A 12,803-nucleotide genomic window follows, 5' to 3' on the forward strand; every position below is an offset into this window, starting at 1 on the left:
CGGACCAAAGCTTCTTGAGCCTTTTATTTTTCAGTTTGAAAAATACAAATATAGAATACTTACAAAGATTAAATATTTGAAGGGGAATTGATAGGCTCATGAGCTTATGCCTTTATGGTTGTTTTAATAAGGAGTTGGTGCATGGAAGTGGAATTCATTCAGCTATAAAAACAATGAGGCCAAATAGTTTGGGCTATGAATTATGGTATGCATACACAGTATTATACAAAATTTAGGCCATGCCGAGCTCGGGCCGGACTTTTAACCTAAATCTGAGTCCAACTCATATTCATAGCCCAAAATTTGTTCAAGAAAAGAAATAATGAAAGTGCACCATATATATGTTTCATGACTTTTTTTTAGCTAAAACGGATGATTTATGCAATTTTAGTACAAACATATCTAAAAAAAATCAAAAAAAATAAATTTCGGAGCACTCTAGACAGTTCTTTCTTTCCCTCCAAAAAACAGTAGATGGATACTGCTGAGCAGAGACCTTTATTTCCCTGACAGCTTATTTTTGAGGTCATTTGGGGACAGATAATGGCCGCATGAGTTGTTTTTGAGGCCTTTTCCGTGACAAAGCACCATAATTAATCTATGTGGATGACTCCCTCAAAAAGGAAGATTCTGTAAGTGGCCAATACTTATGTTTTTTAGTACAAATTTCTTTTCTTCATTCAAACATGCGCGCGAATCGTCCTTCATTCCAACATCTCTTTGTGGGAACCGAGGGGGGGATTCTCTGCGGCTGGCTCTCTTGGGGGAGAGGAAGGCGAATGCTTGGGCTCCTATCTGTGGGAACAGCCTCGCATATGTATTTGACGGGGAGAAGGCAGTTCGCTAGGAGGGCTTCTCTGGTGGTGGCATGGTGCTCGTAGTAGGTGAGCATGGGGATGCTCTTCAGCACCTCCACGTCGAGCTCGAAAAATTCATCATCCTCATCATGGCGACGCTTGTCCTCTTCCTCGTTGAATCCAGTACTCTTTTGGCGCTGCTCTTCATCGGCTTCTCTGCCAATCTCGGTGGGGGCGGCCATGCTGTTTCTGCCTGCAGTTTGCTTCTATGGAGTTCCTTAGAAGCATGCTCTGATTTAAGCTGAGAACTTACGCTGGTTGGTTGCAATATTGTAGGCAATGAGTCATACCACCGTTCCATAGGCGTACTTCTATTGTTGCAGGTTTGGTTAACGGCATCTCTTGAGTGAAACTGGTATTGGAGGGTGGTAGAAAGGAGGTACAACTGCCGAGTACTTCAACAACTGTAGCTGTTTGTGTTGTATTTGCTTTGCCAGTCCAGTTTTGCTGAGGTGGTACGTGTGAAGAGTTTGGTTATATGCAAGGGAAGTTGGTTGGAGAGGGTTAGCTGCCAACACTGGTAGTGGACCCAATGGTAGATGACCAAAAGTTGATGTGTGGAGAAGAGATCTGGAAAAGAGTTATCAGGACAGGTTTTCTGGAATTTGAGTAGCCTAATGGTCGTTAGTTGTCGAGGGATTTAGAAGAAATTCAGGAGATGAAAAATTTTTCATCAGCGAAGTGGGTTGCCTTCCCTGCAAATTTCTTTGGACAGAGTCCATCCTTGTCTCCAACCATCGGAGACTTTGAAGGATTCTGTGTTGGGTGGAAAGCTAATCGTAACATCTATTTCGTACAGGTTGGTCGCATGTGTTGGAGAGAACTTCGCTGCCGTGGTTTGGGGATTTTGTTTATTCTGCTCTAGCCTGTCAGGGTTCCCCGATCAAGCTTTTCTATAAAAAAATTAACCTCTCCTCTTTGCGATGAAGTTTGTAGTTGTCATCTTTTGTGTGGCGTTTCATTTCGGATCGGAACCGAGATACCAAGCAAATAGCGGCTCGAGAAGATTTGTACGGCATGCCACTAACCCGCGGTTAGAATTTTGAGATCATGAAGTGCTACCTAAATCTATCGTCAGAATTAGAACAAAATAAAAAAAATAATTTAAAGCAATTTTCAAAACAAAAGACCTTTCTTCAAGATTACAACCTAATTTTTATGAGTACTCTCATTATTGTCAAAGTAGGTAGTGCTTTCTTCTATGAAATAATTAATCGATTGGTGATAGTTTGATGATAGTGAGTATACAAGCAATAAAAACCTCCATAAGAAAACGGAGAAAACTGCTAGTATATCTTTATTTCCATCGGCAAACTAATCTGAGAGATGTAGCAACATTAAAACCTGACATTGATTAATAATTCCCCATCTTAAAGCGTGCACATCTACACCCACAGCGAGCAGCATTTCAGGAGCCCAAGTTAAATCCCAGATCCAGAACTTGGGCCGGGCCTTAATTAGATATCACAAAAATCGTTGGGCTTGTACCCCTCCAGCCCGAGGGGCCAAATAGTTTTACCGGGTTGGGTCGAGCCGCGGCAGGTCGTAGGAATGAAGACTCTGCCCTACTCTTCAGCGTAGGAACGAGGAAGAAAGCGCCCGCGCCCTCGCGCGCCCGCGCGATGGCTCTGAGTCGTCTCCATCTCGCTCCACCTCCCTATCATCATTCCCCACCATCTCCTCTCCTCTCCTATCCTCTCCCTTTCCAAGAGCTGCTCCTCCGCCCATCGTCTCCTCTGCTCCAAATCGGTTCTGCCGCTCCAGGTCAGCGCCCATGGATCCGCGAATCGCACCACGGCAGTGGGATGCCCCTCGTCTTCTTTTCTTTTCTGTTATTTCTCTCTATTTCTAATCTCCTTTTCCCTCTTTTTTAAGGAAAAAAGAAAATTGAAGCAGGATTCGGGCGCGGGGGAGAGCTGTCCGCGGGCGATCTTCTGGATTATCTCTACGAATGTTGGGCTTAGTTCCTCGCCACTGGTACTACGAATTCGATCATTATTTATTTCGAATTTAAGGAAAAAAATTCTATCATGGCCGAGTTGAAGGAACTGGTCAAGAATCTCTAAAAGATTCTGGGATTTTAACGAGGAACAAAGGTGGCATGATTCCTAACGTTGTGTTTTTTGCATTTCAGCTGAAGCGAAATGGCAACTGATCGCGGCGGGACGCTCCTTCTTCGCGCGGAACATGTCCTCCTTGGTTGCCTTTGCGGTCGGAGAAAAGTGAGTCATCTTTCCATCCTTCGCATGTATGATGCATATCCATAACGACGGCTTTTTGCACGCATGTATCAGCTGATTGGATTGTTGCTGATGCTGCGAAAAAAGCTAAGCTTTACTATTGACATGAAAGCCACAGTTTCGCATTGGCGTTTTGCTCGATGGGTTTAACTAACATGATCTGATCGTTACTAATAAATTCTCATTTAAGTTTCGAACCTTTCATGCTTGAGCTGAAATTATATGCTGCTTGTTACACATCATCACTCAGTTATGATTAACACTTGTCTTTCATCAGTTTTGATATTATTCTATCTTATTTCAGTTCTTGATTGTTGTTCCTCATTAGATCTAAAAAAAGGCAATTCCTTTCAATTTCATAGGATCATTATTCTTTCCTTGCAGATATAACAATGGCAGTGGGTTTCACATAATTGCTGCTCAGACAGATAGCCATGCTTGAAACAGAAGCGTAGGTCTGCATCCTCCAGGTCTAGATTTCTGACGGTAAATGTGCAGGCGTATGGAGGAGGCTTATGGCACGTATGGTTCGGCAGAGGTCAAAATTTGGCTCAAAGAGTTATCCTAAAAGCTGGTGATGGTTCCCTAATGCATAAGCTTGTCATAATGAGGAGAGCTTTCTGGCATGTACCGATATTGGCCATTCATCTTGAAAGGTCGCTCCTTATTTCTTCTTTTTACCGCTGGTTAGTGCCTGTTGTTTTATTTAATGTGACATTATCGAATTGCTTTATTTTGAATTGCTTGCACCTGGTGGAAGTTAGTACTGCAGTTACTTATCATGATACTGGTTTCTACCTTTTCAGTGTGTTGAGGTATCCTATTAATATAGTTACCTAGTCTTTGGTTTGAACTTGCTGTTCAATTACAAATTAAGATGCTTTTGGTTTAAGAACTAGGACATGCCAAAATATGTGAACTGAAGCGATATCATTTCATATCTAACTTCACCATCAAATGCCTCACTTATTGAGGTGGTGTTTGCGTGATAAACTTAGGGAAAATGGTCGGAAATCTAAATATTTCAACACAATAGAGGATGCCATTCATCCCATGTGAGAGGGAAATTGGTTGATGTAGGAAACCAGATTTCACCTTCCATTCTACTGACACTTGAAATAGTTCATCTTTTATATGGCTCGTATTTACATGCTTTTCATTCACCATGTACACTTTCCAAAATTATTTTTTCTTTTGAGGTAGTTCTGTTTATTGACAAATTTGTTTCGTTCTTGATTGCCACCATTGTTCGCATGTCTTATTATGATATGAAACTTTGCTGCTAAAATTAATGATAAGACAAAGCAATATTGAATATCACTTCTCTATCTCAGTCCATTTTGCGACCCTGCAGCCTCCATTTGCTCCTCTGTACTTACTATTATGTTTCCATGCGTTTCCATTTGATTCTGTTTGAGGCTTCCGTCTCACTTAATCCATTCTTCCAATCGCTTGTGCCCCTGCATGAAAAACGTGTTATGGGCACACGGGATGAACTTATTTTAGTCCTTTGCATTCAATATGTTGTTTCATTGAAGGGGACAAAACAGTGCATTAACTTATTCTTCATTTGGTATATCACAGTCAATACAATAACTTATTCTTCATTTGGTATACCACAGTCAACACTGAAGGGTTCAGACCAAACTGTGAGTCACCTTGTTCCACTACTTGCAACAAAACTTGAGGAGGCACAAGTGCAATCTGAAGACAAAAAGGATTCATTTCACTTCCATTGCAGGTATTTCCATGAATACTATTATGATTTTTGTTAAGCACCTGACGGTGCCATATCTGTAGTTCCAAATAGAATATTGGATCGGATTACGAGGTTATTATCAACTTATGCTTTATCATTTGTATTTGAAATTTGGAAGTTGGAAGGTGGCAGTCGCAGTTTGTTAATTTATGAACTCTGCATTTCAGATGTTATTTGAGGAACTTGGTTGTAATGTTGATGAAATAATGGGTAGAGCTAAATATTTGTGATACTCAGCCTAGATGCCTTGGAGGTGGAAATAATGAATTTATCCCCTCTGTAGACTTGACAATTACTGTGCACTCAGAGCTCTTCTAGACTCATGGAAGTCTCCTCGAGATTTAGAAAATGAGCAGGCTATCAAAATGGTTGCTTTATTTGATAATGAAGAGGAAATCATTTCCAATGCAGCTTCAAATCTTTTTTTCATCTTCTGTACTGTTGTTCTGGTTGCTGTGGGCATCTCTAGTCATAGCATTGCTTTCTTCTCCTTTTCTGCTTGAATCTAATCATTGTCCCTGTCTAGTCACTTCATTTAATTTCATATTGCAGTCTTATTTGTTTTTAAACATGCACACATGATGCGTGATAATTTATGGTCAGCAAACCGTAAGAGTTGTCTGGATTGATTTCACTTGCCATAATTCCCTTTAAGTTTGTTTGCCACAAGAGCTCTGTTCCACCACTCCAACAATTCCTCTAGAAAAGTGTGTCCTGTGGTTGTCTCTTTTGCTAGTATGTGAAGAGTAAACCTAGAAAAATCTTTAATTGCCATGATGTAGGTCATCATCAGCACTTGAAATCCTTCTGTGTGCTACATTGTGTTTTCATTGTAAGGCTTTTCTTAGTATTTGTTAAGAAATTAAAAGTGGCATGTTTGCTGCTTTGAATTGCACATCTAAGTGCATCTTACTAAGTCCAGAATCATGCTACTTGTTTTGAACATATAGCTTCTTCCCTACAACATTTAGAAAGAAAATTTATGACATGGTCCTGCGAAAAACTGAAAATGTTATGTTATTATGTGTGAGCTTATGATGCCCACTGTTTATGAATTTTAATTACCTTATGGCCCTGTGGGTACCACATTTGTGTTTTAAATAGAAATTTTTTTGTTGTTCTCTTATCTTTGTTCTAGATAAAGATTTCAAAATCAGCAATATTAATAAAAATGTCAACTTGCTAATTTTATGCAGGAAATTTTTGTGAGGAATGATCTGGGATGTGGATGTACTAAGGCGCCATACTTGCTTCTGGGGTTGGTTCGTTGTACAAACTGTAGATTGCGGCATTCCTCAGCTCTCCACGCACAGGTATATCTATCTCATCCTTAGGCTTTACTACATGTATATAAAATTCAAGCAAATTTTGTTGGCTCGATGTGAGAATGTATTATCTCTATAAATTAAATTCATGGCAGAAAATTGGGATTACAGGAATACACTAGATCCAAATAAACCATATAACAAGCAAAAATTGGTATTTAAAATTCATGCAGCATTGGTCTCTTGAATGATGACAAGTCGGTTTTTATCAACATACAAGTGACAGTAGGCAAGTTTTGACAGGATGAGAGTAACCCAACAAGCCTGATCCTCTGACCAAACAAACGAAATAAGGTGCATTTTTAACTCAGAGAATCATGAGTTGGTAAACAGGCAGTCTGGCAGATCAAGTTTATGTGCATGCATAAAACACATCCTTCTAATTAGAATCCATCTTAAAATATTCGGATTCATAAACTTGGCGTCAACCATATATATTCTAGTTCATGTCCTTATCAGGGTCATTTTAAGCCTGCCTTCCTGTATTACTCTTCAAGGACCAGAACCTCGGTTGTCTTCATGTTCTGCTTACACGAGTGAATAATCTCATGTTCCTCAGCTGGTGCTATTCTAAGCTTCCTCATGGGTACTAGCTATTATCTTCTTATTTGACCCATCCATCTTTATACGAGCATGATTATTGAGTTCATTTTATGCACAGGAAGTCGCTTCATCAAATAAATGCCCATGTCGGATCCACTGTTCAGTTGACTTATTGTGCCGTAACAAACAAATTTCTTTGTTATTGTTCACTAATATACCATTTGCATTCAACTTGCCTCACTTTGATCACCATGTTAAATATCCCGAGCCCATTTTAAAGTGCCAGTGCTGTAATTCATCCATCAATACACGCTGGTGCCTCATCTCCCTAAAATATTTCCTTAATTTTACCGTCCGATTATTTATATTCTTGTCGCTGAATATAAACCCATCAAATTTCAGTATGCCCCTGAATCAAAGAGGAGAAGAAGGAGGAGGAGAAGAAAACATAAAACTGTTAATGTTCAAATGGATCAGTCTCCAGACACCGGCCAGAATGATCCTGAAACATCATAAATATTTTGGTCAGTATCCCAACCTGATTGGATGTCACTCCAGTTTGAGCCAATTGCTCATCCACCTGAATGGTGTTGATGTTGTATCACAGCCATCTCATGAAGATCGGCAGCTCGCATCTCTCTTAACACACAGTTTGGTATCTTGGTGTGATGTTGGTGTGGTAGGTGCTTTTGTCCTCCTATCTTTTCGAGTGTAGGTGGGTTGTAAAGTTATATTTTTTTTTGAAATAATTATGCAAAAAATCCTGAACTATTTGAGGGTTTTCAATTTTCTCTTGAATTTTAATTTAGGGTAATCAGGTTATCGAACTTTTAAATTTGTTCAATTTAGATCTTGATTATGAATTCCATTTGGCTACCGTGATGGAATTGTTATGTGATGTCATATGAGAAATCATCATCTTCTGCCATATAAGCTAGGCACGTGACAATTCTGTTACGGCAATAAGACAGAATTCATAGCTAGGGTCTGAATTAAATGAATTTAAATGATCCGATTGTACTAAATTAAAGTTCAGGAGAAAATTAGAAATCCCAAACAGTTCGAAATTTTTTGCATGATTTTTTTTTTAGTTACGGTCTAAGTTACTGACCAATTTGTTAATGGTTCTCTATCTATCTGAATTGCTATCGGCTATTTGATGTTCATTACTATCCGAATTGTCTTCTTCGTTTGGACCATTCAGGCTTTCCTGCGGTGGAAGTACTCTCTGGATCAAGTGGGCAGGCATGCGTCTGAATAGCTCATTACTCTACTGCTCTGCAGCGCCTTTGGTTCTTCTGAATGGTAATGGTATGATCTGAGCCCCTAGCATCATTATTTTTATCTTGGTTCCCATCTTTTTGTCTACGATCTCTGAGTACCTCTAGAATTTAGGATGGACTTCACGTGCAGGGCCCCAGGTCAAATTTATGGTGGGTTATGGTCATATTAATGAATTTCATGCTTAACGGGTGAGCATTTAAAAAAGAAGAGCATGCCTATTTATCTAAAGCCTATATTTGCAATAAAAATTCTCGCAATACCAGATAATATATGCTACTCTCTTGATCAATGATTTTATAAATACAGGATTCGCAATTTATTTGGTAATGTACCTTTTATCTATAGACTTTGATTTTTTTTTTTAAAACTAAGTCTATCAATGTAATGTGAAGACAGGAATTCTAGCATTATTAAGTATTATTAGCATATGCTAATAAGAATATGCACCAAGGGGAAACTTACCAACCTCCAAATGGGTATTAGGTGGACTTGTGCTCTCGAGCAAAGCCTATGTGTAGCCAAATAAATTGGGGAAAAATCTCTATATTATGATTAGTGGTGTTACTTGGTATGATCCATTTAAGATTTTGTTTGGAGTCTTCCATATCATTAAAGCAAGGAAATAGTCTTTTCTTTTTTTGCTTATTTTAAGATGTAATCATTGCAAATGAGATCAAGTGGGCTGTTGATGGGACTCCGAAGTCAAGACCACATGACGTACAACTAGCTCACAGTCAGCTGGTGCGTACGGACGGACTCTTCTGGCTCTTTCTCTCTCGTCTCATGCTTTTCTTCTATCTGAATCTGGTCTTCGTTATATTTAAGAAACACATTGACCTCCCCTCGAATCTATGAGATCAGTCTTTTGACCCATCATCACCCCATCAGCCTTTTAAGATCTCAGGGAAAAAGATCACTTCCTCTTTATGGATCCGGCTTAAAAAAGTCCTTAATTATAACGAGGATGGCTTCGGACATCTTAAAAGGCTTCTGCTGCCTATTCTACTGCAGGGTAGTCGTAGTTCTTTTCTGCTTATTTACACTGCAAGGTTGCCCTAGTTTTGCTCCCAGAGTACACCAGGGACTATGAACAGTTCACAGGAGGACCATGCATTTCAGATGGTCTTGCAATGGCTTCATCCATATAGGCTCTGAGGCCTGCCCACCCAAAATTTAATTGCATCACTGATGAGGTGGCTAGTTGATGCAAGGACTTGGCCAAGTGGCCCAACGACCAAATATCTGCATTCCATTTGATTAAACCCGCACCTCGGTTACTATGTATCACGCCTATGGTGGTAAAAAAAAGAACTAGGATTGTTGCATTTTGTAATGCAAGCTTGGAGCAAGCTTGAGGGTTGTGATCGATGGAGCCTTTTTGACTGTTGTAGCCCTGGTTGTTCATGATTAATTTACGTGTACTCCATGGCATACAAGTTAGCCATTTGACCTTAATTTTGTATTAAGACAGCGTGTTCGTCACCTTGATTACCCTATGGTTTTTTTCTTACTGGGAAACCTTGACCTTTTAACACCAGAAATCTCATAAAATTGTACAGATGGCAGGATAGGAAACCAGTTTGATAAACATATTTAAATTGATACTTATATAAGTTTATAAATTGAAATTTTTACAGAAGGGTGGAAAGGATGCAACACATGAAAACCTGAAATAAGCAGAAACTGAATTCGGAGCAGGATCATGGATACTTGGTTCTGTAATGGAGTGCAAGTGAACTTAGATGGTGAAAAATGAGCTACATTGTCGAGGTATAAACCTGAATTACATTGACAAACGAGCATTCCATATATGTGGTGCAAAGTTTTGTTCTTTTCAATTAAAATGGTGAGCATTCTTTATACGCGAGCTTCTCTTTATGCCCTCAATGCATTTTGCAGGAGATCGTGGCAAAAGATGTCGATATTGCCTACAAACGTTTCGTGGCCTTCTTCCAATCTTTTTTCTGGCATCGACAAGAAGCTTAGCATGGATTCTTAGGTGATGGATACCATAACTTGGCTTATTTATATTGTTCCAAAATTATTCCTAGTGGCGGTAAAATTAAATTAAATTGTTCTAGCATTTGGCCTATGAATATTCATTCCTGTTGGCACCGTTTCCTGTAGAAAGCAAGAAGAATTTCTTGTAGCAAGCTAGATTTGATAACAGAACTATATATTACTGCCCTGGGGGCAAAAGTGATCAAACTACACAGATTTTTAGCCCCATCACAAAAGCATCCAAAAAAATCCTCCGAGCACACTTGCACTGCATCAAGGCTTGCTTGCACCAGGAGTGTTGTCGTTTGAAGGGGTGGCGTTGAGGTCCATGACGGGGCTGGGGTTGGGATTGGAGTCGGAGTTGGCGTTGGCGTTGGATTTGTCCAGTTTCTGCTTCAGTTCAGACAAGAGGGCCTGGTTCTCCTTGTTCAGAAGCTGTGCCTTCTTCCGCAGCCTTTCATTCTCTTTCATTATGTAACAGTTCTGCAAGTAGAGCTCGGAGTTGATCCTCTCCATCACTTCTCGATAGGAACAGTACTCTGAAAACAATACCAGCAGTAAGCAAGATTAGCTTCGGAAGAACAGAATCATAGGAGTTAAAAGTGGCAGCAGAGTAAATCAAATTAGTCGGAGTGAAGGTTGTGATTCAAACTATGTATATTAAACCAAGTGACTCGTTTGTCCCAAAGGAAAAGAACACGGTTGTTGAGGCACTGCAACCTAGAAGACCCACAGGGAACAAATAAAACGTGCATAACCGAACCTTCTGAAGCAAAAGACCTCGACATGTCATGGACTCTGTGCCATGGCACATGAGGCAGGCAGAAGAAGGGGGTGGAGAGAGAGAGATTGTTAACTACAGTATCTCTCTCCAAGTGTATGACCACAAGTATAAACAAGCAGCATAAAGGAAGAAACAATGGCAGATATTATATTTTCCTTTCAATTGTTTGTGAGAAATATAAGAAAAGAGGTCTAACGTAAGACAAATCCAATAAATAACTAACCAAACAACCATCCAAGTGTCGAAAGGTTCAAAAGCAAGCACCAAATTCTCTTACCTTATATGAAAAGGATTCACAAAGGACAATGGAGCTACATATGTAAAACAAAGCAACACCCAGAATAACAAAATCCATCTACCTTCCCCGACCACCAAAGAAAGAATAAGAAACCAGAGAAACAAGCCTAAACCAACATACCAACTTTAGGATGAGAACACAATTGATGTGTGCCAACTACCCCATACTCTCAAACAAAGAACACAAGAGCACCCTCCACATCAAGCTCAAGCATTCCAAAAGAAGCAGCTCGAAGGAGTTCACCTCTTGGGTGGTTGCCCTCCAAAGTGAGAAATGAGAAAGCCAAGTATGATGGACAGGAGCCAAGAAGCGTGCAGCTGGGGATGGGCTCTTGGAGGTGGGTTGTGGGGATATTTATAGCGTAGAAGATGAGGGGGTGACAAGTGAGACATGCTTCTCTCTCTCTCTCTAACCTCTTCTCCCTCTCTCTCTCTCTCTCTCTCTCAAACCTCTTCTTCCTCTCTCTCTCTCTCTCTGTGTGTGTTCGTCCACAGGAATCATGCATGTATGCGAGCGAGCGAGCGAGGGGAGGCGACCGGTGGGGGGCGAGAGTTTAATGTAAGCAAATGATGAGGTTGGGCGGCGGGGTGGCGTCACGTGATGGTGGCCGGGGTCCGGGGGCATTTCGGGAACTCCACAAGCTCTCCACATCATGATGGGTTCGGTCGGCCCAAGATTCGCAATGATGGCCCTTTCGGGCCCCCACCCGCCCATCAGCACCCCCCTCATCGATGCTCTTTTGTTTCTTCCCATCATCACCATTACCATCCCATTTATTGTCATCATCCACATCTCCTAGTTTTAGTGTTTTACCCTCCATCCTCCTCTTTTTCTTTTTTTTTTAACCCTCCCCACTGCACCCATGGAGAAGATAAATAAATTCAAGATGACATTATCTTGCTCAAGTAATGTCAATCCCATTCATCCTCGGTTAACTCACAAGTGCTGGTAAACTTATCTAGTCTTTGCAGCTCCTGATTCTGCTGTCATTCCATGATCAGGATCTTTATTCCTGACTATATCCATTGAAGGTCTAGTCAAAGCCTGTAAATCTTTAAGTTAAAAAAAAGGAGAAGAAAATAGCATGGCGGAGGTCCTAATTATAAAATAATCATCAAATGAGGGGCCGGGAGTTAATTTCGACAAACACTTTCCATCCCAATACAGCCCCTAGTATTATTATTGTTAGTCCTTCCTTCACGAACATGGTTTTTGTTTCATTCGGACAGATCTGCCCTCAGGATTCAAAGGAGCACTGGGGCAAAATGGTCAATCTGTTTGGGCCCTCGTGGGCCTCGTTGGCTTCATATGAGCCGTTGCTCATACGGTGTTTCATGAACTTTTCATGTAACGATTTTGATGCAGTTTTTCCCCGAACTTTTTAATGATATTTTGCCGGAATCGTGACAGCTGGACTATATTTGTGAACAGCACGAAGGTTTTACCCATGACGTGATGATGAGACCGAGGGTAGAACGGTCATTAGGATCAAGGACCTCGTGAGCCTAGTTGGATTTTTGCGAAAGATTTAGGCTTTGGAGCAAGTTAAGGGCCGAAAGGCACTGGAGATGGTCCTGAACTTTTCTTTCCGGGAGGGGGAAAAAGAAAAAGTTCTGCTGCATGGAATCCCATCATTAAGATGTTTCCAGTGTTCCACCCATAGTCTCTTTTATGCTTTTATTAACGCTACTAATGAGTTACGATGCATGAGA

At 40.5% G+C, this 12,803-nt stretch overlaps 1 protein-coding gene and 1 long non-coding RNA gene across 9 annotated transcripts; one reads left to right on the forward strand and one right to left on the reverse strand.

Annotated features, from left to right (window-relative positions):
* The first annotated feature begins 2,409 nt into the window (after positions 1-2,409).
* On the forward strand, positions 2,410-10,245 carry LOC103703079 (uncharacterized). Of its 7 annotated transcripts, none has more exons than XR_015972529.2 (12): positions 2,419-2,621; positions 2,733-2,834; positions 2,992-3,079; positions 3,482-3,783; positions 4,720-4,838; positions 6,053-6,169; positions 7,127-7,248; positions 7,332-7,403; positions 7,929-8,035; positions 9,646-9,778; positions 9,908-10,007; positions 10,136-10,245. It is a non-coding gene; the product is annotated as an uncharacterized LOC103703079 (long non-coding RNA). The 7 variants fall into 7 exon arrangements; XR_015972528.2 differs by having other exon boundaries at positions 2,424-2,621; positions 3,482-3,753; XR_003384870.3 differs by having other exon boundaries at positions 2,410-2,621; positions 2,741-2,834; positions 3,482-3,753; positions 9,908-10,245.
* Positions 10,246-10,282: 37 nt separating this feature from the next.
* On the reverse strand, positions 10,283-11,724 carry ZPR3 (binding protein). Of its 2 annotated transcripts, XM_039130754.3 has the most exons (2): positions 11,335-11,724; positions 10,283-10,548 (listed from the first exon to the last, which is right to left on the reverse strand). In XM_039130754.3, exons 1-2 carry the CDS (start codon positions 11,594-11,596, stop codon positions 10,283-10,285), a joined length of 528 nt encoding a protein of 175 aa, XP_038986682.1. In that variant the 5' UTR covers positions 11,597-11,724. The 2 variants fall into 2 exon arrangements, with proteins under 2 accessions (XP_038986682.1, XP_088565694.1); XM_088709568.1 differs by lacking the exon at positions 11,335-11,724 and having other exon boundaries at positions 10,283-10,525.
* Between the last annotated feature and the right edge of the window lie 1,079 nt (positions 11,725-12,803).

The sequence above is a fragment of the Phoenix dactylifera genome, chromosome 13, assembly GCF_051530095.1.
Source record: "Phoenix dactylifera cultivar Ajwa chromosome 13, Ajwa_hap1_PhDact_Kaust_v1.1, whole genome shotgun sequence".
Taxonomy (NCBI): Eukaryota; Viridiplantae; Streptophyta; class Magnoliopsida; order Arecales; family Arecaceae; genus Phoenix; species Phoenix dactylifera.

Bases quoted from the DNA above. Each gene is read 5' to 3' on its own strand.
- ZPR3 (XM_039130754.3), bottom strand. From the start codon at position 11,596: ATGCATGATTCCTGTGGACGAACACACACAGAGAGAGAGAGAGAGAGG. The intron at 10,549-11,334 runs GTGAACTCCTTC...TATTGTTTTCAG, and splicing joins GGAGGGCAACCACCCAAGAG to AGTACTGTTCCTATCGAGAA.